The 21,261-nt window shown below is 34.9% G+C and overlaps 1 protein-coding gene across 2 annotated transcripts in view; it reads right to left on the minus strand.

Annotated features, from left to right (window-relative positions):
- Window positions 1-21,261, minus strand: part of PTEN (phosphatase and tensin homolog) — an 86,982-nt gene that overhangs the window by 6,772 nt on the left and 58,949 nt on the right. For both annotated transcript variants that reach the window (XM_065894917.1, XM_065894918.1), the window contains 2 exons: window positions 20,585-20,823; window positions 4,269-4,410 (listed from right to left, as the gene is read on the minus strand). In XM_065894917.1, the coding sequence (XP_065750989.1) occupies window positions 4,269-4,410; window positions 20,585-20,823 (381 nt within the window). The remainder of the gene's footprint in view (window positions 1-4,268; window positions 4,411-20,584; window positions 20,824-21,261) is intronic.

Below are 21,261 nucleotides of genomic sequence, written 5' to 3' on the forward strand. Positions count from 1 at the left end.
ATATAAAGCCACCACCACAAGAAACAGGAGGGAAGAGATTTGAAATGTCTGCAAAGAAATGCAACAGACATCAAGTACAAATTACAGCACAACCCCCCTTTCTCCAAAACACACTCCATTTTCATTAACAAGTACTTTGGCTTTGACCCATGTGTGTTATAAAATAACTGGTAAAATATGACCTCTCAAGATGTATCATGCTTATATTAGCAACGCAACTAAAAGGTAGGTAAGTGTGAACACGGAAGGATTATGTTTTTTATTTTTAAAAATCTACACATAAATACATTTATACCAAATGACATTAATGAACATTAAGATCCTAGGACTTTAAAAACTTTAAGTTACCTAAATAATTTGACAAAGTATAATTTATTTGTAGTACACCAAGTTCAAAAACAAGAGTTCATTAGAAAAAAAAGTAATTAACCTGAGGAGGTAAGAAGTGGGTCTTGAAGTTTCAAAACATACCAAGATAATCAAGAAATAAAAACATAAGCTTGCATAAAGTGCATGAGAAATACATATATATAGACATAAAGTTCTCAGCACCAAAAGGCATCATCCTTAAAGACAAAAAAAAGAAGTATCACATTCTTTATCAATGTGACCAACAACTGAGGACAAGGCAAAAAGCTTATTCAGGCTAAAATGTTCCAGTGTAATAAACACCTGCTGGCTCATCTATATAATACCTAAAGAGGTATCATCAATCACATAATAAATAGTAGGCTTCATAAAAGCATGAGGGATTATTCCAATATGGATTCGTGAGACATTTATCATGAGAAAAAGGAACTCTAAAAAAGGGAAACATTATACTAACAACCTGTCAATAATTTTCACTTCCTTGACTAAAGATTCAAAGTACAAGGAGCTATTTTACAAGACTTTATTTGATACTGAAAATTTCACTGGGAAGCCTAGTTTGAAGAAGCAAATAAACAAGGTATGATTTCAAAGCTGTGATAAAAATCAACCAGGAGGGAAATGCCTTGCAATCTCATTAATTCAAACTCCACTAATTCAGAATCTGATAATCCTGATCTTAAGACTTTAAAAAGCAAATTAACTGTGTAAGCCAGATTTCAATTAAACTACATCTAAAATGTGTACCTTCAAGAACTTTAGAATTATATATACAATTGATATTCTAATTAGAAATTAATTTTTTGAGGAAATATCTAAGCAACACTAAGCTAAAACATTTTAATAAAAATAAGTAGAAAATAGTTCTTCAAATCACTAAAGAAAATAATTTTCTTTACAGTATGAATTTCACATTTTAGATAGATAAGACCAAACTTAACAGTTGTCCAACATTAGTATGGTTCTTTTGACTTATAAGACACAACTCTGAGATATATATCTTTGATATGATCGACTGTGTTCTAAAAAGAAGAAATGAAGAGGCTGATACGTAGCAGACAAAAATTACAATTAAAATTTTCTTGGATATATGCATATTGATATAGTATGAGAGAAAAATCACACTGGTCATCTTTTATTAACTTTTTCAACCCTTTTAGATACACAGAAGATAGTAATCTTTCCTTTATTTAGAAATATTAAGACAATACTCAAATAAGAAAAAGGCTGTTAACCCCTGACAACTTTGCAGAAGATACTTTATTTTCACATGGTCTGTTCTCTTCACTGATTCCTCTTCCTCCTCCTGAACCCACACTGTTACAAATTCTATTTGTCTCAGCCCTCACCCTGTTTTCCTCTGAACCTTCCCATCTTCTAGCCCCACGCCAAATTTATATGAAAGGCTTAACTGCTATGTCTCTTTCCTAATGCTTCTCAAAATATCAGGTATATCTCTCACCTAAGTTCGAATCCATACTTTCAAGTACCCACTAAATATCTTCATGTAAATAGCTCACCTTTACCTGATTTACAACATGTTTAAAACCAAAATATCAACATTCATGTCTCCAAGTCTCAGTTAGATTCCCTTTTCTGTCTTCCCTTTTCTGTGAATTATTCACCTGACCAGAATAAAAACTTCGACAAAATATTTAGATATAAATGGCAAAAGAAAAACTAATCACATCTCATTTGATTGCCCAAGCAAAGCACATCTGGCTTAAAGCAAGTCACATAACTGCTTTCCTTTCCACCATTTTTCTCCCTCTTGCAATCACTACCTTCTACAAAACTATACCTAAATACAGCTTATTAAGCCTCTAGTAGGACCACTGACACCATAGTATTTATCAAATCAAGTCCGATATGCCCATTTGGAGTCCTCCAACAGTCAGCCACACATTCCGTTCCTAGTCTACTCTCCATCTCTATATTTCTTGTCCAGCTCATTTCCTTCTGCTGTGCTTCAATTCAAGCTATTTCCTATTGCCTGTAATACTTTCTTTGGTTTTAAGGCCAATCTAAACTGTATGCTTTCTCAAATGTTCAATAAAGAGCTGGACTTCCTTCATGAAACTATCTGACAATCCCCGCAAACTTGATTTTTCTAAATATACCATTTATGATTTATACATACAACCTCCCATTAGTTATATATTACTTATACTACAGCTTTACTACATAGTATTAAATCATAGTGCATAAACAGAGAACTAGCAAATTGGTAAAGATTAAAAAGATTTCAGTAGTAAGTTGAGAAGTTTAAATGTAATACACTGAGAGATCCAACACACACACACACACACCCCATTTAAATGTAGAGCAGAACTGACAGATGTTTGCTAGAGAGACCAATGTGAAAAAAAAATTATAGTAGATAAGATTATTGAATTGAATGTTCTCTCTCCCTTATTATTTCTCTAATATTTTATACCTTACCATTTGGCTCTTACAGTGATATCTAATACTATAGGAAGAGCGCGAGCTTTTTTATTTTCTTCCTTTTCCCTTCTCCACTATACATCTAAAGTTCCTGTGCCAATCATCTCTGATAGCCTAGTACCTTGTAGTCTGGAGTTTTAAAAATTGTACTGAGATGACAAAAGCATCAGTGAGGTCTCTTAGAAGCCTTTCATATGCTGTGTTAATAGATCTGTGGTCTCTGATAAAGTTATTTGCCCTAAGAATACAGAAAAGATCTAATGAAGGTGATCATACCTATCTAACAAAGATAAACAACATCAAGAAATTAATTCCCTAGGTATAAATTAAGGTCTGAAAAATTTTAATTACATAAATACTGTCAAGAAGCAAACTTTAAGCTAAAAACTGAAACCATCAACAAATTGCAGAATATCACTGAAATATTATTAGAGGTATTAGAAAAAGTAATACAGTGGTATCTTATCTAGAAACTACAAAATTGTATTCTAAATAAATAAGACACAGTTCTTAAACATGAAAACATGACCGATCACTTCCAAGGTAGAAACTAATATAAAAAACTCTGTAACAGAAAAAAGCAGCAACAGTCCGGTCTTTTACAGGGCTGAACAATACTTCCTTCCATGTGTTCTCCCTTGACTACCTGCTTTGGGTCAAAGTATTAAGGTTCCTATCAGTTTAGCTAAGAACACTGGCGAATGGCAGAGAAGCAGAACGGGACCAGGGTGACTGAGGTAGGCTTACAGACGTTAGGGTAAGAGAGAAATAAATTAGAGACAGACATCAATGACATGATCCTTATTTAGTACTTTTCTAGGAAGTTTCAGATTTCAAAATATCTTCATATTGTTGATGAGCAAAGACAAAGAGAGGTAGATGATGTGCCCTCGGTCATATAGCACATTAAGGACAAATCTAGCACTGGAATTCCAATCTAAATCCAGGTTTTCTCTAATACTCCACACACACGGAATCTACCCTATTCATTCAATATACTTCAGCTTGTTGCCATCTCTTATCATCGTTTTCTTTTTCTTTTTCTTGTCCCTATCACCATTACTATTAATATCTAGTCTTACTAAGATATCAAGGAATTGGTCCTTGTCCTAACACCAGTAAAGGGATGAATCCCAATGCTACTCTCATGCTGACGGGACAGGTTATTTTAGTCATCTAGTCAGAATATAGGCTGCATTTGGTAGCTGCAGCACAGAATATTTCTTTCATAAATATAATTTGGCTTCAAAGACATTAAAACCCAATGGTCTTAGCTTCCACAGCCCAATGTGCTGAACAACTGAGCTAATTAATTAGTTTGGATACTTAAGAAATATACAAACCTGCATAAATTTTAAGTGTGGTAAATTTCTTTTTAGACTTTTATATAAACTTCTAGCTATGTTAAGAAAAGTGTTCCAGTACATCAAAGGATGAGAATTTAGAGCACTTACTGCAAGTTCCGCCACTGAACATTGGAATAGTTTCAAACATCATCTTGTGAAACAACAATGCCACTGGTCTATAATCCAGATGATTCTTTAACAGGTAGCTATAATAATATACATAGCGCCTCTGACTGGGAATAGTTACTCCCTGGTGGACAGAAAAAAAAAAGAAAAGCCAAATTCAAAAGAAAAGTTCCATTATAGTCATTTCACTAAATCGTTATGGTAACTGGGTTGTATCCATTGAAGAACATATATACATTAGAAATTTGACCTTAAATGATTTAATACTTAAATCCAGCTCAGTAACAGAGTAAATCAAAGCAACATCAATATAAAGGAAACATCAGAATAACTTTTCTCCCTTAAAATACAATTATCATAACACCCCCATCTATTCAATGGTCACAACAATCTCTGACCCATGTACCCAATAAGCAAAGGCCACTGCATATCCAAAATAACTGTCAAAGGCCTCTGCTCTACAGCTGTGCTCTTTACACGTAGGGTTCCCCACAAGCATGTATAGATTCTTATTCAACACAGAATTCCTCAAAAACTTGGATACCTATTTTCCAGGCAAAAGCATATCAGAATCAGCAAGTCAGATAAAGGCTTATTGCCTTTAGGAGGCAGAAATAGCAGCAGCAAAAAGTGATGCTGGCTTTAGAACCCAACAAAAACAAGAGTATGCAGTTGACATAAATGTATGCAATAGTTTGACAACAAAGGTACTTAGAGATGTCCCTGAGCTACATACACCTCTTTGCATGTAACCAGGGAAATACATAATGTTTTAGAAAAGTTAAGTATTACAGTGCTAAAAATATATACAATTCATGTGGTGTTTAAATGGGGACCCTGACTTATCTCAAAAAAAAAAAAAAAATCTACTGTGTGCAGCAATGCACTCACTAATGATGCTGAATAAGTGAGGTATTAGGGAACTTACCTAAGGTTTCTTTTCCTATTACATGATATGACTTCAGAATAATTTAAGCATTTAACTTAGAATTTGCAATATTTCTCTTTTAGATGTTATATTGGCATATAAATATGCCAATGTGTTAGAAACTCTGGACATAAAAACTTTTCTTTCCCCAATGAAAAGTAGAAAGTACATTTACGTGAATTTAAAGAAAAGCATGTTGAATGGCAGGTATATAGGTATTTGTTTCAGTATTCTTGGTTCTTTTTTAAAGGTCAGCATGATTTTATTACAATTTTAAAAATACATAAAATGCCAAATAATGGATAAAAGCAATTTCATGGGCTTCCCTGGTGGCGCAGTGGTTGAGAGTCCGCCTGCCGATGCAGGGGACACGGGTTCGTGCCCCGGTCCGGGAGGATCCCGCATGCCGTGGAGCGGCTGGGCCTGTGAGCCACGGTCACTGGGCCTGCGCGTCCGGAGCCTGTGCTCCGCAACGGGAGAGGCCACAGCAGTGAGAGGCCCGCGTACCGCAAAAAAAAAAAAAAAGCCATTTCAAATCAGGACTAATGATCTAAGATTTTGGCTATAATACAAAAATCATATAATCAGAAGACTTGGATTTGAATGTTGACAGTCAAAACACAAACTTTGTTTCTGCAGGAAAATGAAGACAATACCATCTTCACAGGATTCTCATGAGGATTAAACACTAAACGCAATTAGACAAAAGCATGCTAAAACAACAGAATGTTACAGAAATCTGAATCAGCAGTTTGAGAAATTCTACCTACATTTAAGGTATAATTTTGGAATTGCTGGATTTTTAGTTCTACATATTTTCTTAAAAATGGCAATAAAACAGTGTTGCTTTGAATAGCTGCTACAAACACTAATGCTAAAAATTATCATTAAAGTTTAAAAAGTGTTTAAACTTAAAATTATTTTTTATACATTATTTAATGCCATTTCAGCAAAAAAACTTATTCATATGTATCAAGATAAAATACAGAACTGCAAAGCAGGTTGGGGGAAACAGCAGACAGAAGATGGGTGGGTGGGAGGGAATCTTTTTTGAACCATGTGTATTTATAATCTAGTCTAAAAATTAAAATTAAATAAGATTTTAAAAATTAAATCAATGGAAGTCTACTAGACGACCAAGCTGTCAAGTTATTTATTGGGGTTTAGTGGAATGATAGATGATATTTTTTCTCTTTATCTCCATTCTTGGTGTAAGTTTGCATGAAATAATTAAAAGGTTGTCAAAGCTTTAATTTCACTCAAGTAGCAAGTGACTGGTAGCGTATCTATAATGCAAGTGTTTATACACCCAGTTAATCCTTAACAGAAAGGCAAATGTGTAGAGAAACAGTGTTATGAATCTGTAAGTTCTCACCAGCAGATTAATAATTAATGTGTAAATACAAGATGAATCAAAATTAACACAATTCAAAGAAAAATGGTGAAAAACATAATTGTAAATTTATTATTTTACTATCAAATTACACATAATTAGTCTTCTGTACCTTAACTTTGCAATCCTTACCTACCTGTTAGCTTACCGGCACCTCAAATTCAATGTGTCCAAATTAACAGAAGTTAAAAAGTTGGGGAGAAATCAAAAGCTTTACAGACAAGCAAAAGCTGAAAGAATTCAGCACCACCAAGCCAGTTTTACAGTTTTATATTAGATCTTGATATCTGGTAATGAATAAACTCTTGTTTTGTTTTCCTTAAAAAAAAAAAAGTTTGGAAGGCCCAAATGTGTATGGACCATAGCCCTTAATGTGTTGTCCTCACTCTGTTCTCATCTCTTACAGCCATCATGCACACTTAGTAAAATTTAATTAACAATACAATGTATTGTACAGAATACACTATAACCTAGGATTCGAAATAAAATGAGTAAAACTTCCACACTAAGTTGACAATGTGATTCGTAACACTTCAAATATCATATTTCCTGAATGTATACACTGAAAACAATGATTCGTGTGCATGTTTTACATACAGCATCTTGAATATTAAGATTAAATTTATATCTTTTTAAAAATCTGAGAAATGAACCTTTTACTGATTTTCAAAAATTCTACATATCTGAAAAGAGGGCTGACCTTTAAAGCTCTTGAAGATTAAAAATTACTACATTTTCAAATTTTCCATTATTTCAGTTAAATTAAGACTAATAAAAATCAATTCTATTCTTGAATCAAGAATTTTTAAGCTAAACTGATCTATAACTATATCCCCCAAATATAGTTCTATTCCTACCACTAATTATTCTCCTTTTCCTACTCTAACTGTGAAGAAAAATACTTATATTCTTAACTTTTTTCCTTAAGTAAAACTTCCAAAACATTCTAATTTTAGCTAAACTTAGCATTCTTCAGATTGACTTAGCATCATGTTCCTGGCCATCTTCTCAAAAGGCAGCCATTGCTTCAATTCCCTTATATTCACAGACCAGGAGGATATTTGGTGTTCCTCCCACTATTCCTTCCAATCCACTTTTCCACTGTCTTTACTCAGTCTCACCTATTCCAAATCTATATCATTCAATAACTCTTCTGTTATGCACTTATTAACACTTGACTATAATGATTTCAGCATTTTTTTTTTTGCGGTACGCGGGCCTCTCACTGTTGTGGCCTCTTCCATTGCGGAGCACAAGCTCCGGAGGCACAGGCTCCGCAGGCACAGGCTCATCGGCCATGGCTCACGGGCCCAGCCGCTCTGCGGCATGTGGGGTCTTCCCAGACCGGGGCACGAACCTGTGTCCCCTGCATCGGCAGGTGGACTCTCAACCATTGCGCCACCCGGGAAGCCCTGAATTCAGCATTTTAAAACCTCTCTTTCTGTCCTGTCCCAAATATCATCCTCAAAGAACTAAGTTCCCATTTTACTGGGAACCCTGAGGTCACCCGATGTGAGCGCCCTCAAAATTATTTTCTCTCGTCTTAAAATCTTTTTAGGGGCTTCCCTGGTGGCGTAGTGGTTGAGAGTTTGCCTGCTAATGCAGGGGACACGGGTTCGCGCCCTGGTCTGGGAAGATCCCACATGCCGCGGAGCGACTAGGCCCGTGAGCCACAACTACTGAGCCTGCGCGTCTGGAGCCTGTGCTCCGCAACAAGAGAGGCCGCCATAGTGAGAGGCCTGCGCACGGCAATGAAGAGTGGCCCCCGCTTGCCACAACTAGAGAAAGCCCTCACACAGAAACGAAGACCCAATACAGCAAAAATAAAATAAATTAATTAATAAACTCCTACCCCCAACATCTTAAAAAAAAAAATCTTTTTAGTCCTGATATTTTCTAACAGTGCCTCTTCATGTTCACATTGGTTCCATTTTTGCAAGTGTTCTATTAATTTTCTCCTCTCTGGCTTTTGCCTTTATTCTCTCTACCTGTCTCCTCCTAATGAAAAAGCTCAGGTAACGCTCATCCTTTATCCAAAACAAGCAAACAATTCTAAGACCAAAGACCCACACTCTCCCCAAAATCTTGTATCTCTTTCAAACTATCATCTTCTCTCTATATATAAACTCTTGAGAAGCCTCTACTCCTTAACTCTTGGAAATCTGTTATTATGAGGCTGATTTCTTAATGGTCATTAGTTCTTAATGGTCATTAATGGTCATTTCCTACTGTTTTCTTATTATCATTGTGGCTCATTTTTTAGCTGCCATTTTGAAAACTCGCTGTTCCTTCCATAGGATACACTCTCTAAAGGTTTTCTCCTGGGACTTCCCTGGAGATCCAGTGGTTAAGACTCCCTGCTTCCAATGCAGGGGGTGAGGGTTCAATCCCTGGTCAGGGAGCTAAGATCCCACATGTGGTGCAGTGTGGCCAAAAACAATAAAATAAAATAAATAAATAAAATAAAATAATAAAATAAAATAAATAAAATATTTTTAAAAATAATAAAGGTTTTCTCCTATCCTTACCAGCTATCTCTTCTCTTCTTGTCCCTAAATGCAGGTATATCTCAAAAAATTGATCTCAGCTATTCCCTCTTTATATCAATCCTATTACTCCACTGGTTTAATTAGGTCTTACACATTAACTCCAAAACCTGTGTCTCTCAATATGACTTTGTTCCCAACTCCCAGTCCAGAATTTCCTACACTTGGACATTTCTAGCTGGAAATCTCAGAAGCACTTAAAACACCACATATCCCAGAACTGAAGCTTTCACATTCTTGCACGGACCAACCTCTGTTATTTGTCGTTATACTCAACTCACTGTCTTCTCCAGCATCTGAGCCGAAAATCTATTCTAATACCATCACCATCGTTGAGTGAAGGAAACAATCTGAGAGACAGCAGTGATATACACAGGGTTATAGTAAAGAGAAGTGCGGGAACCCCAGCACTATGGCAATGGTCCAGGCAGCAGAGTCGAGGCAGAGATTGGTGTATCAGTCAGCATATCAACTACCTGACATATATATATATATATATATATATATATATATATATATATATATATATATATATATATATATGTATATATATACACACACACACACACACACACACATGCACGTGTGTCTGTGCGCACAGACACACACACACACTCCATGCAAAATGGAAGGCAAACCAGAGGTTAAGCTTGTTTAGAATACTCATACTCAGGATTCCTTCATGTCTATTCAGATGTTGAAATCCAGATTTTTTCTTTTTTAAAAAAATTTTAATTTTATATTGGACTATAGTTGATTTACAATGTTCTGTTAGTTTCAGGTACATTGCAAAGAGATTCAGTCAAAACCCAGATTTTGACTTTGAAATGCTTCTCAAAATACCAGTTCTGGTTTTCTGTGGCCTTTCTATTCAGTCGCCTCCTGCAATTTTGCAATAGCCAAATGATTATCAGCCTTTCATTTATCTATTCTCCAATTCATTTTTTATGCTGCTTTTGGATTAATTTTACAAAAATATAAGATTAATCACATTACCAAATAATTCAAAATGTTAACTGGCTTTCCAGTGTCTACCCAAATAACAACAAATTTATCAAACACTTTAATTCTTTAACAACCTGAAAATATAGCCTAACCTCTTTTTCCAGTCTTATCCCTCACAACTCCCTTCCACGTACTCTTAACTTTTTGCCGAACCATTTAATTTCCCCCATATTATACTTTCTGGTTTTAAAAATGTTATCTTTATCATATTGAGGTAGAAGGGCTATGCAAGCAGTCATATGGGGAGTTTTACATACTTTCTAACACCTGGACCAATTTAAATAACATAATTATTTGATGCTTCAAGGTTTGATAGCAGCCATCTGAAATGCAATTCACATCAGGTACTTCTTGAGGGCTCCTATTCATTTTCACTCTTGGATGGTCTATTCAGATTTTGGATTTCATCTTGAAGCATTTATTGTCCATTTTCCATTGAAATTTTCAAATTAATTAGCATATACCTGAATATAATTTTTAATGTCACTTCCACACTGTAGTTTTATCTCTTTTCTCAAACTTCCAACATCTGATTTTTTGTTTTCCCTCTCTTTTCTTTTTGCTTTGATTGGCTTAAAAAGAGATGTATTGATTTTATTGGCATTTTTGTGTGTGTGTGTGTGTGTGTGTGTGTGTGGTACGCGGGCCTCTCACTGTTGTGGCCTCTCCCGTTGCAGAGCACAGGCTCCGGACGCGCAGGCCCAGTGGCCATGGCTCACGGGCCCAGCTGCTCAGCGGCATGTGGGATCTTCCCGGACCGGGGCACGAGTCCCCTGCATTGGCAGGCGGAGTCCCCTGCATTGGCAGGCGGACTCTCAACCACTGCACCACTAGGGAAGCCCTATTGGCATTTTTATACAGTGTTTGGATTTATTAGTTCAAATGGCTTAGTGTTTGATAATTCATAAATTTATATTTTCATCTTTATTAATCCATCTATTTGTTATTATCTTAATAATATCTAATATAAATTTCTATTTCTTCATTGTCCAAAAGTTATTTAAGTAAGTGGCTTTAAATTTCCAAATGGTTGATTTAGTTTGATTAAACTTTTTAACAAAATCTCTCATTCTATTGAATTGTAACCAAGGGATGAGGTTTATATATTTCTACTTGGAGGTGAGATTTTATGATTGGCCTAATGAATTATTAATATTGATAACTGTTTTGTGAATGACAAAAAAAAAGAAATACATTTTATGGGCTTGTATTATATTATTCAAGCTATCTATATATCTTCTTATTTTTTTGTACCTTCCTGATCTTAAAGTACATTAAAAAAGATTCCTACTAGCATTGCTATCAATTTTTCTTAATTTCTTCCAGTTTTTGCTTAATATATTACGATGTTATGTTTAGCACTAAAAAGTCCATAACTGCTAAGTCTTCATTGTGGAGTGCACCCTGTGTTAAAATAAAATGACATTCCTGATCCAGTTTTACACATTTTGCTCCGCATCAATACTCTCAAATCATCTTCTTTAAGATGAATTCACAATCTAGATTCCTCAGTTTAAAAAGTAATTTTCTACCTCAGTAAACTTTTCACTGGTACTTCTAAACTCAGAAATAATGTAGATGTTTTACAGTGATAGTGTTTGCTTGAAGCTTGGAAATCCATGTTTCAGAGTGATCACAGCAAGATTATTACAGGAAAGTAATTCAACAAAGGAAGAAATGTGGCTTTTAGGAATGCCAGTTCCCACAATGACAACATATAACAGTAGTTACTGGATATTAAGCGGCATGCCAGACATTTTACATATATCCCTAAAACTACCACCACTTTACAAGATAGATCTCCTCTATTTTAAGGATAAGAAAACACTCCTGGTGCACATAATCACCTTGTTCAAAAACAAGATTTGAACCTAAATATGAGTCTGATTCTAATTTTTTTACTCCTACGTCCTGGGTTTTACTAACAGCACGCATACCAACTATGTAATCTGAAAGATTCACAACCTCTCTGAGCTCTTATTTTTCCCACCTACAAAAAATCTCCAAAGCTTAGAGTATTACAGTGCTCCAGTTCTATGAAACAAATTATAAGTAGTGTATTAAATAGTGGTACATGAACCACAGAATTCTTGAGAATAAGATGAAGCAGAAAACTGATATTTTTATTATCTTTTCCCCTTTGGGATGTCATCTCTCTCCCTGTGGTTTGGGGGAGGGGGGCCCTATTCTTCAGCTTCAGATATATGGCCCAAGCCTCTGGTCAGAATGTTTGGTTCAGGGATGGGTACATGCCCTAATCCAGGTAAACCAGAACCTAAACTAGAAATGTCTGCTCAAATTGTAGCTCTCTTGCCATCGCAGTTGCTAAAGTAGACAGCATGTAAACCTGGAGCTACTACCTTGCCATTACTTGCAGAGTCTGCCTAAAAATAAAGTATATAAAGACAAAAAAAGAGAGTAGAGAGAGAGATTTCTGACATCTGTTAAGCATCTAGATTCAGGCCAGAGTTTTAGGGTTATATAAGCCAATAAATGTCTCCTTATGTTTCAGCTATTTTGAGTTGGGTTTCTGTAACTTGAAACTGAAAGAGTTATAATACATTATAACACAGTCACTTTCTTTTTTCCTTTTTAAGTTTCTATTTCTACTTTGGGGATCAAAATAATAAAGAAAAATAATTTGGACAGGAGAACATAGAACCGTAGAAAGGATACTGGATTTCAGGTTAGGAGATATGGTTTTGAGTTGTTACACAGAGAGATTAAATGACCTAGGACAAAATGATCTTTGCAGATCTGTTTTATCATTTATACTAAAATGGGTCTGAAATAATTGCTAAGGTCCTTCAAGGTATAAAACTCTTAAAATTTTATGAATATACAGATTGGATAACAGGCTTAAATACCATGTATTAGTGAAACAGTTTAGCCCAGGAGAATTAATGTGTTAGAAAAAATAAGAACGCTATATTTGGAGGGTTTTTTAAGCCAAAAAAGAGAATAATTATAGCTTACTTTGTTTGTTTGTTTGTTTGTTTATATGCACTTCCATGTTTATTGTGGTAGTTCACAATAGCCAAGATACAGAAACAACGTAAGTGTCCATCAACAGATGAATGGATAAAAATGTATATATACATAAAATGGAATACTACTCAGCCTTGAGAAAAAAGGAAATTCTGCCATTTTCGACACCACCAATGGACCTTGAGGACGTCATGCTAAGTGACATATGTCAGACAGAGATAGACAAATACTGTACAATATCCCTTATATATGGAATCTAAAAAAGCAAAACAAAACCAAAAACTCAACTGGAAAACAGTAGAATGATGGTTACCAAACGCTGGGGGTAGGTGAGGGGATGGGAGAGATGATGTTTAAGGGTACATACTTACAGCTAGTAGATAAATAACTTCTGGAGATCTAATATAAAGTACAGGGATTACAGACAACAAAACTACATTATAAACATTAAAAACCTGCCAAAAGACAAGATCTTATGTGTCCCCACCACTAGAAGAAATGATACTTCTGTGGCAAAACAGAGGTTAAGGCTACAATGGTAATCATACTGCAATATAAATGTATCAAATGAATATGTTGCACATCTTAAACTTACACACTGTTTTATGTCAATTATATCTCAATAATTAATCAAGGAATAAATTAAAAAATAAAAATAAAAATGAAGCCTTAAACGGTTTTAAGCCCTACAGTAAAAATGTACCCATTCATAAGTGTGTCCTTATCTCCTTAGATACAATTTTAGACAACAACATTCTTAGTATCCTAATTTCTTTTAAGTTTTAAATGCTTCAGAATTGAAGGCTTCACATAAGACAAAGTTTTGTAACAAATATTTGCAGAGCTGTTCTCAAGTGTCCAGCTATCCTGACGTGGCATAGCAGAGAGTGCATATGTACTAATTCAAGTGTGTACTCTCAAACACTGCTCCTCCCCTGCCACCCAATAACAACAACAAAAAACAACCAATAAATTGTCATGAGTTTGTCAGGAAAACCAGAAAGAAGTCATAAATACATTTCTTTTCCTGTTACATCTACTTCGTTTGTTCTTCCTTACTTTGTTTTAAATGAAAAGAAAATGAGAAAATTTCATTAGGTTACCATATGGGGAAATTTAGTAAACAGACTAGAAAAAAATAATCTGATTATATATTAGAACATAAATTCATTCCTCAGAGACACTAGAAAATTTCCTCTTCTTGGGATCACTTAGAATAAAGTTAATATTTATTATTTCTAGAAGATAGAAGTCTTCATTAAAGGTAAGCTAATGAACTCACATAGAGAGATCATAATACATAAGAACTTTAATAACTGCTTCGAAAACAAACCCCCCCCCCAAAAAGAAAATCAAAGCCTCAAAATTTTTTCCTGAGAGTTTTTTCAAAGAAAGTAAGTATTAATGCTTACTTTACCTGCTACCATTCTAGAAGCAGGAAGACAAGAGAGAGAGAGGAGAGATTCTGGGTAAGTTTGTCATGTAATAGAAGTTTCTCTCTCTAAATTCAGAAATTTTGGGAATCTTTCCAAAATATACACGTACCCCTACTGGTAGGATGTTTTAATTCTTTATTCATAGTCTATAATAAATATTGTGAGTTATCTACTTTAATTCTGCAGCATAAGTACAAATACAGACAGTGTAAGGCATAGATTAGATAGCAAGCAACCCTAGGAGCTTTATTGGGGTGGGAACCATCGACAGTTCATTTTAGAGTAACTTGCCACGTGCTCATAAAGCAAAAGATCAAATATGCAAAGAAATGATTCCTAGAGAAGTATAACATAATTGCCTTCTTGTAAATTATTGAATAAGAAAGTCTTCCCTCAAGTAGTTACACCACTCTCAGAAAACTTTTTTCTTTTAAATAAGAGGCATCAGTTGTACTTCTCTGCAACATTCAAATCCTGAAGTATTATTTGGGTATTTTACTAACACAGCTGCACATCTTATGGTCAGTTGGCACCCACCACTCTGCCATCTAATTTGTACCAAGTCTGCTGAGAAAAATGTCAAGACTCTACCAGGTTAATTTGAGGAGAGTCTCTTCAAAGTCTATAAATCTTCACCAAAAACATGACAACTGGCTCCTCTTTCTTCAAAACAAGAGGGAGGAGGGGAAGGTGGCGGGGGGGGGGCGGCGGGGGGGGGGGGGGGGGCGGAGAAGAGAAGGAGGAAGAGAAAGAAGGTGGGGTAGGAGGAGGAGAAACATTCTGCTCCTATAAAAATGTCACCAGAACACAATTTTCTTCAGCTTCTTAGTGTTTCTCCTTAGTTAAAATTAAGGCTACAAGCAAAAGAACATTAAAGACATTTCTAATAAAATTAATCCTACACAAACTGATAAAATGTACGTATCTCCTATAATAGTGGTTCACAATTACAAAAATGCAAATCTACAGACACAACCTAAAATACTGGTAAGAGAATAAATCTCTCTAACAGATATTTCAAGAATAAAACTACTTTGGATAGTCAATTATATTTATTATCAGATAACTTATTTCTCTGGAAGAATTCCACAGCTGTATAACAACAGCTCTACCATGGTCAGCTAAGTTTTCTTATGATAAGTTATATTCATTAAAGGTTAAAAAAAAAATATATATATATATACACACATATATATATATATATATATATATTTTTTTTTTTTTTTTGCGGTATGCGGGCCTCTCACTGTTGTGGCCTCTCCCGCTGCAGAGCACAGGCTCCGGACGCGCAGGCTCAGCGGCCATGGCTCACGGGCCCAGCCGCTCTGTGGCATGTGGGATCTTCCCGGACCGGGGCATGAACCCATGTCCCCTGCATCAGCAGGCGGACTCCCAACCACTACGCCACCAGGGAAGCCCTAAAAATATATTATTATATATATTATTATTTCACTAGTACTCTTACCATTAGGTAAACGTGATTTATTTGAAAATTCGTAAGACAAATTCCAAAGATTTAAAGGAAGCCTGCAGCATTATATTTTTAACACCAACAAACTCAAGCTACCATTAGGTAAACATGTGATTTATTTGAAAATTCGTAAGACAAATTCCAAAGATTTAAAGGAAGCCTGCAGCATTATATTTTTAACACCAACAAACTCAAGCTATCCTTATTCTACTTAATCAGGGGTCTTTACTGCTCCAGAATCTATTTCTAAATATAAACTGAGGAGCCTTGTCAAAAGAGGCCAATTTCATCATCATTATGTGACCTTTCAGGAGAGCTTGACTCTGTGCAGAGATTAATTCTGAAGAGCTTCAAAACTCTTTTACAATTCCAGGATTTATGGACTTGATATTGTAGAAAGAAGTTCACCAGTGTGTCAGGGGATTCAAATTTTACTCTGAACACCGTCATTAATTGTTTGGATAATCCTGTTCAAAGCACTTCATCTTTCTGGGCCTCAGTTTTATCATCTATAAAATAAGAAATACTCCTGCAAAAAAAAAACAAAAAAAAAAACCTCATAATCTTATGACTTTTATCTACTCTGTCTCGCTTTCTAATGCTGTTTCAACCTATAATGGAAACACCACCATTTAGTAAAATACAGCTTTGTCAACAGCATCTGCCCATAAACGTCTTTTTGCCTTTTAAAATGTACACAAGGATAAAGGTAGGAGCACATTAGGATACTCCTTTAGAGCCTGTGAATAATTCATCCAAAAAATAGTCTAGGTATATTAACTAATCATGAGCTAATAAAATAAGCACAGCAGATCTTAATGATTTACTTTGACTTCAAGATGCTAAAGTGATCAGTTTTGGCCAAATTACATAACTCTGAGTTTTAATGTCATGTAACAGCTAAACATAATTTTACTGAGTACATCCTTAGTAGTACATACAGAACTCCATTTTCTATTAACCCCATCACCTTTCACTTGGGTGAGATTCTAACCTATGAAAGGACAGAGAATATGCTGTGCCTGGAACAGTTCTGCTGATGATGTAGCTACTATTATTCTACCACATGACACTACAGGCTTTGCATTTTATTTTCATAAATACTTCTCTTGCTATCTTTTCACTCTGGCCCCTGTTTCACAACAATATCCCATGGGGCTTGCCATTTCATCAAATCTCCTCTCCTCTCCTCCACAGAGAAACAGAACTGACAACTGTATTACCAGATTGTGATGACTACAATATCTTGCCATTGAAAATTAAAATATGGCCTCATTTTTCATTATGTAGACATCTCTTGAATCTAACTTAAGTGGAAAACAGAGAAAATAAAATACAATAAAGTTTAAGTATCCTTAGGTTTTACCTTTTCCTTGAACACGATGGGACGGAATATCCCAAGTGCTTCTTATATGGCTAGTTCTCACTATCAGAAGCATTCAGCCAACTATCCTGAAGAAGCACCCACGTCAGACAGAGTATATATTCACATATGCGGGGGTGGGTGCGTATAAGAGTAAGAGGGAGGGAAGTATGACAGGAGTGGGAGGTGTGTGTAAGAACACGTGAGAGCACAGCTTAGTTACAAAGGCTGGACCATTACAAATACCTTATTTGCCCCCCAACTCAAAATTCTTGATTAAAGTAACCTACAAGGATACTGTAATGCCAAACAAACAAAAAAGTCACAGTGAACATGGTGAAGGCAAATATCTTAGAAATGGTCAAACATACTTGTAGTTTGCAACAGAAAAGTAAGACTGTTGTAGTATCGCTATCAAACAGTTTTGTCCATTCCAAAAAAACAGACGTTTTTTTCTAAAACTATGAAGCAGGTCATGAAAGGACTGGAGATACCACTTCTCTTCAGCATATGAAATCTCAGTTTAGCCAGCTACTAGTTTTCATCAAATACATGCATGGTGACACAAACAATAATTCCTATTTTGGAGTCCTTTTTGGAAACTTCAGCAGACAGTAACATTTTCAAAACGGTGAAGTTTCTCTGCCCAAAAAAAGTCCCCTGAAGAAATCTCAGTATTCTGTAGACAGAGTACACCTTAATGCCTGGCAAAACATCTGGTTTTGCTGCTTTGGTAAAGAGAGAAGTTCTACACGTCACTGTGACTCCATCCTTTGTTCACCAGTATGCACTGGTGTGTAAGACTCTACCATGAATCCCGAGAGAAAGCTTAGCTATTGTTGTAAAAGTATTCTATGACTTCATGAGAGCCAAGTCTTGAATCACAGACTGTACAAGAGGATTTGTCATGAAAAAATCTACTGTTGTGAAAGTTGCCAAATTCAGGAAAGCCAAGACTTTCATTCAAGGACTTAAGAGGTTTTGTCAAGAAGTGGGAGCAACTATGCAATTCTTTGCTACACATAAGTTCACTTGCTTTAGCAAGACAAATTCTATAGCTAGAATTTTACCTGCATAAAATACAAACTCATTAACACAGTTTAACTCTTCAATATTAAAACTAAAATGTGGAGTCATAATTTTTTCCCTCAAACACAGCATTATGCCAGAATCTTGCCAAAAAAATGATCTCAATAACTAGAAGGCAAAGAAAATGATGCAACATGAATTAATCTGAAGAGTCTTACAAGAATTCTTATTTCTTGACACAAGCCTACTTTCATCTGGCAAAAAATTAAAAAATCTACAGAGTCCATTGCTCTTTCATTCTTTCATGAGATGGGGAAACAAAGTCAAAACTAATTAGATATCAAAAATGACATAAAAGTTGCCAAGTCAAAGACAATGGCATAGTTTCAATGTGTTCTTTAAAAGCTAAATAATAGTAGCCCTTTCAGGAAAATTTACTACTGAGCAGAACTAAAGCTTAATTTTGGTTAATTTGTACCACTTGGATTTATTCAGCAGTCTCAAGTAGTGGCCACTGCCTGGCATAAAAAAAGAAAATGAGACATTATTCTTAAAGTATTTTTTACATTCTTTGTTAAAAAAAATAATTTTCAGTGCAATTAAATACTATAAGCAAAATTTTATGCTCATGTACATGATGCACATTTTTTGTGGGAGAATAGAGTTTTTATCATATTTTTAAAAGGTATATAACATAAACAGTTTAAGAGCCCCTAACTTAAAGCTAGTTCTGGCTGAACATTATACAACTTTTCTGTTTTTATTTTAAATTCTTTTTACCTGATTTCTTTTTGATTACCAAAATGTCTGCTGCTCATCAACCCTGTTTTAAATTTCTACCACTGCTCCTGTGACTGTATTTTAATTCGACCCATCTCTCTAGGTTTTCTTCTCATTCAGTCTCTTTTCCCTGTGCTGCCCTATGTTTATTCACTTAAGTACAGAAAAATTTACCTTCTATATTTTTCATCAGTAAAAGAAATTGTTTCCCTCTAAAGGGAAGAAGAAAGGATGAACCAAAGAAAACATCTCAGTCCTCTGCTCTGGAATTCATTCTAGTGCTATCATCCCAGGGTGCACACAGTATACAGAAATGTATGGCAAGTTATTATAATCAACACTCACCAAAATCATGCATTAGCAATAAGATTCAATTTTGTAAACTGTCACCAATAAACAGTGCTTTGGCATCCTTAGATATAATTCAAAAATGTAACAACAACAAGTAAAACAAGAAATGAGGAAGGAGTAAAGGAACCAGGAATCAATGCCATTATCCAGCTGAAAATGATGGCTATGATCACTTATGTTTCTGTTTTGAAGTTAAATTAAAAAGAAATTAGCTTAAACTGTAAGAGAACCTTCCTCATTATGAAAATTATTAAAACTAGAATAAATTTTTCATATAAAATTAGGATGTCTTCCTCAATAGAGGTCTCTAAATGAGTTTTTCCATCTATCTTAAGTAGTTTGGTTTTTTTTCTTTCTTGGAGACAGAAATGTACAAAGTCCATTTGTAAGAAATGTAAACATGTTTTGCCATACTTAGTATCCAAAGAAATAAATCCCTTGAAAATCACTGTAAAAAATTCTCCCAAGAGTTCATTTTTTGCTTTCAAATGTACTACACAAATTAAATTTGTCAATGATTTTTCAGCATAGTCTTTAGTCTTCCGAATAAGAGAAGAACCTTTGACTAATCTTAATTATAACCACATTTATGAGTATTCAAATCAAAGAATAATCTCTATGTATTTTAAAAGTAAAGATCACACTTTACTAGGTAATGGCATCCAAATTATTATCCAAAGACATTTTATTTTCAAGCAAGCTTCAGGAGTATCAAGCTTACTTTTGATCAATGTGCTGCTTTTTTAAATGCTTTGTAAAGATTTCATGATACCAAATATGCGATCCAGTTAATGGGTAAGATTTGCTAGCACGACATGAAAATGCTAGAATGAACAGAAAAACTGAATGAATCTGTCATTTGCTCATGTGAAAGTTAAGGGAGTATACTAATTTAAATGTTTAGAGGAAAGAAAATAAGGGTTAACAAGTATCTTTTTAAAAATTTATTTTCCAATAAATTCTCAGATCTAGGAAGAATAAAGAAAAAAAACATCAAATATAACTTACCTTTTTGTCTCTGGTCCTTACTTCCCCATAGAAATCTAGGGCCTCTTGTGCCTTTAAAAATTTGCCCCGATGTAACAAATATGCGCAAATCATTACACCAGTTCGTCCCTTTCCAGCTTTACAGTGAATTGCTGCTACATGATTGTCATCTTCACTTAGCCATTGGTCAAGATCTTCACAAAAGGGTTTGATAAGTTCTAGCTGTGGTGGATTATGGTCTTCGAAAGGATACTGTGCAACTGTGGTAAAAAGATAACCTCAAATAAGAAAACAATCTCTCCTGAATTGCTTATTAAAAGTAGGTTAACTTTAGAAATGTTGCATATAAACTTAACAGAGTTCTTAAAGAAAAACTGAACTCCAGAGAAAAATAATTTGTCTCATAATTTTCTAATTTTTGAATAGAAAATAGTCTCTCAACTCAAATTTATTCATTAGACAGGGAAACCAAGTATTATTTTCCTCACTTTATGAAGGAGGAAACTTTGCAATAGAGTAGCAAAGAAGTATCAGAGGTCACAACATATCAGAGGTGGAGGTAAACTCAAAATTAAATGTCACAGGAGCCTCTTATCAGGGCTCTCAATACATTTTCTAACAAAAGGAATTGTAACACTTATAATATTGCATAATCACAAAACATATATTCCAAAGAAAGTACAGATCACCAACAAATC

This window comes from Phocoena phocoena, chromosome 16 (assembly GCF_963924675.1).
Source record: "Phocoena phocoena chromosome 16, mPhoPho1.1, whole genome shotgun sequence".
Classification (NCBI taxonomy): Eukaryota; Metazoa; Chordata; class Mammalia; order Artiodactyla; family Phocoenidae; genus Phocoena; species Phocoena phocoena.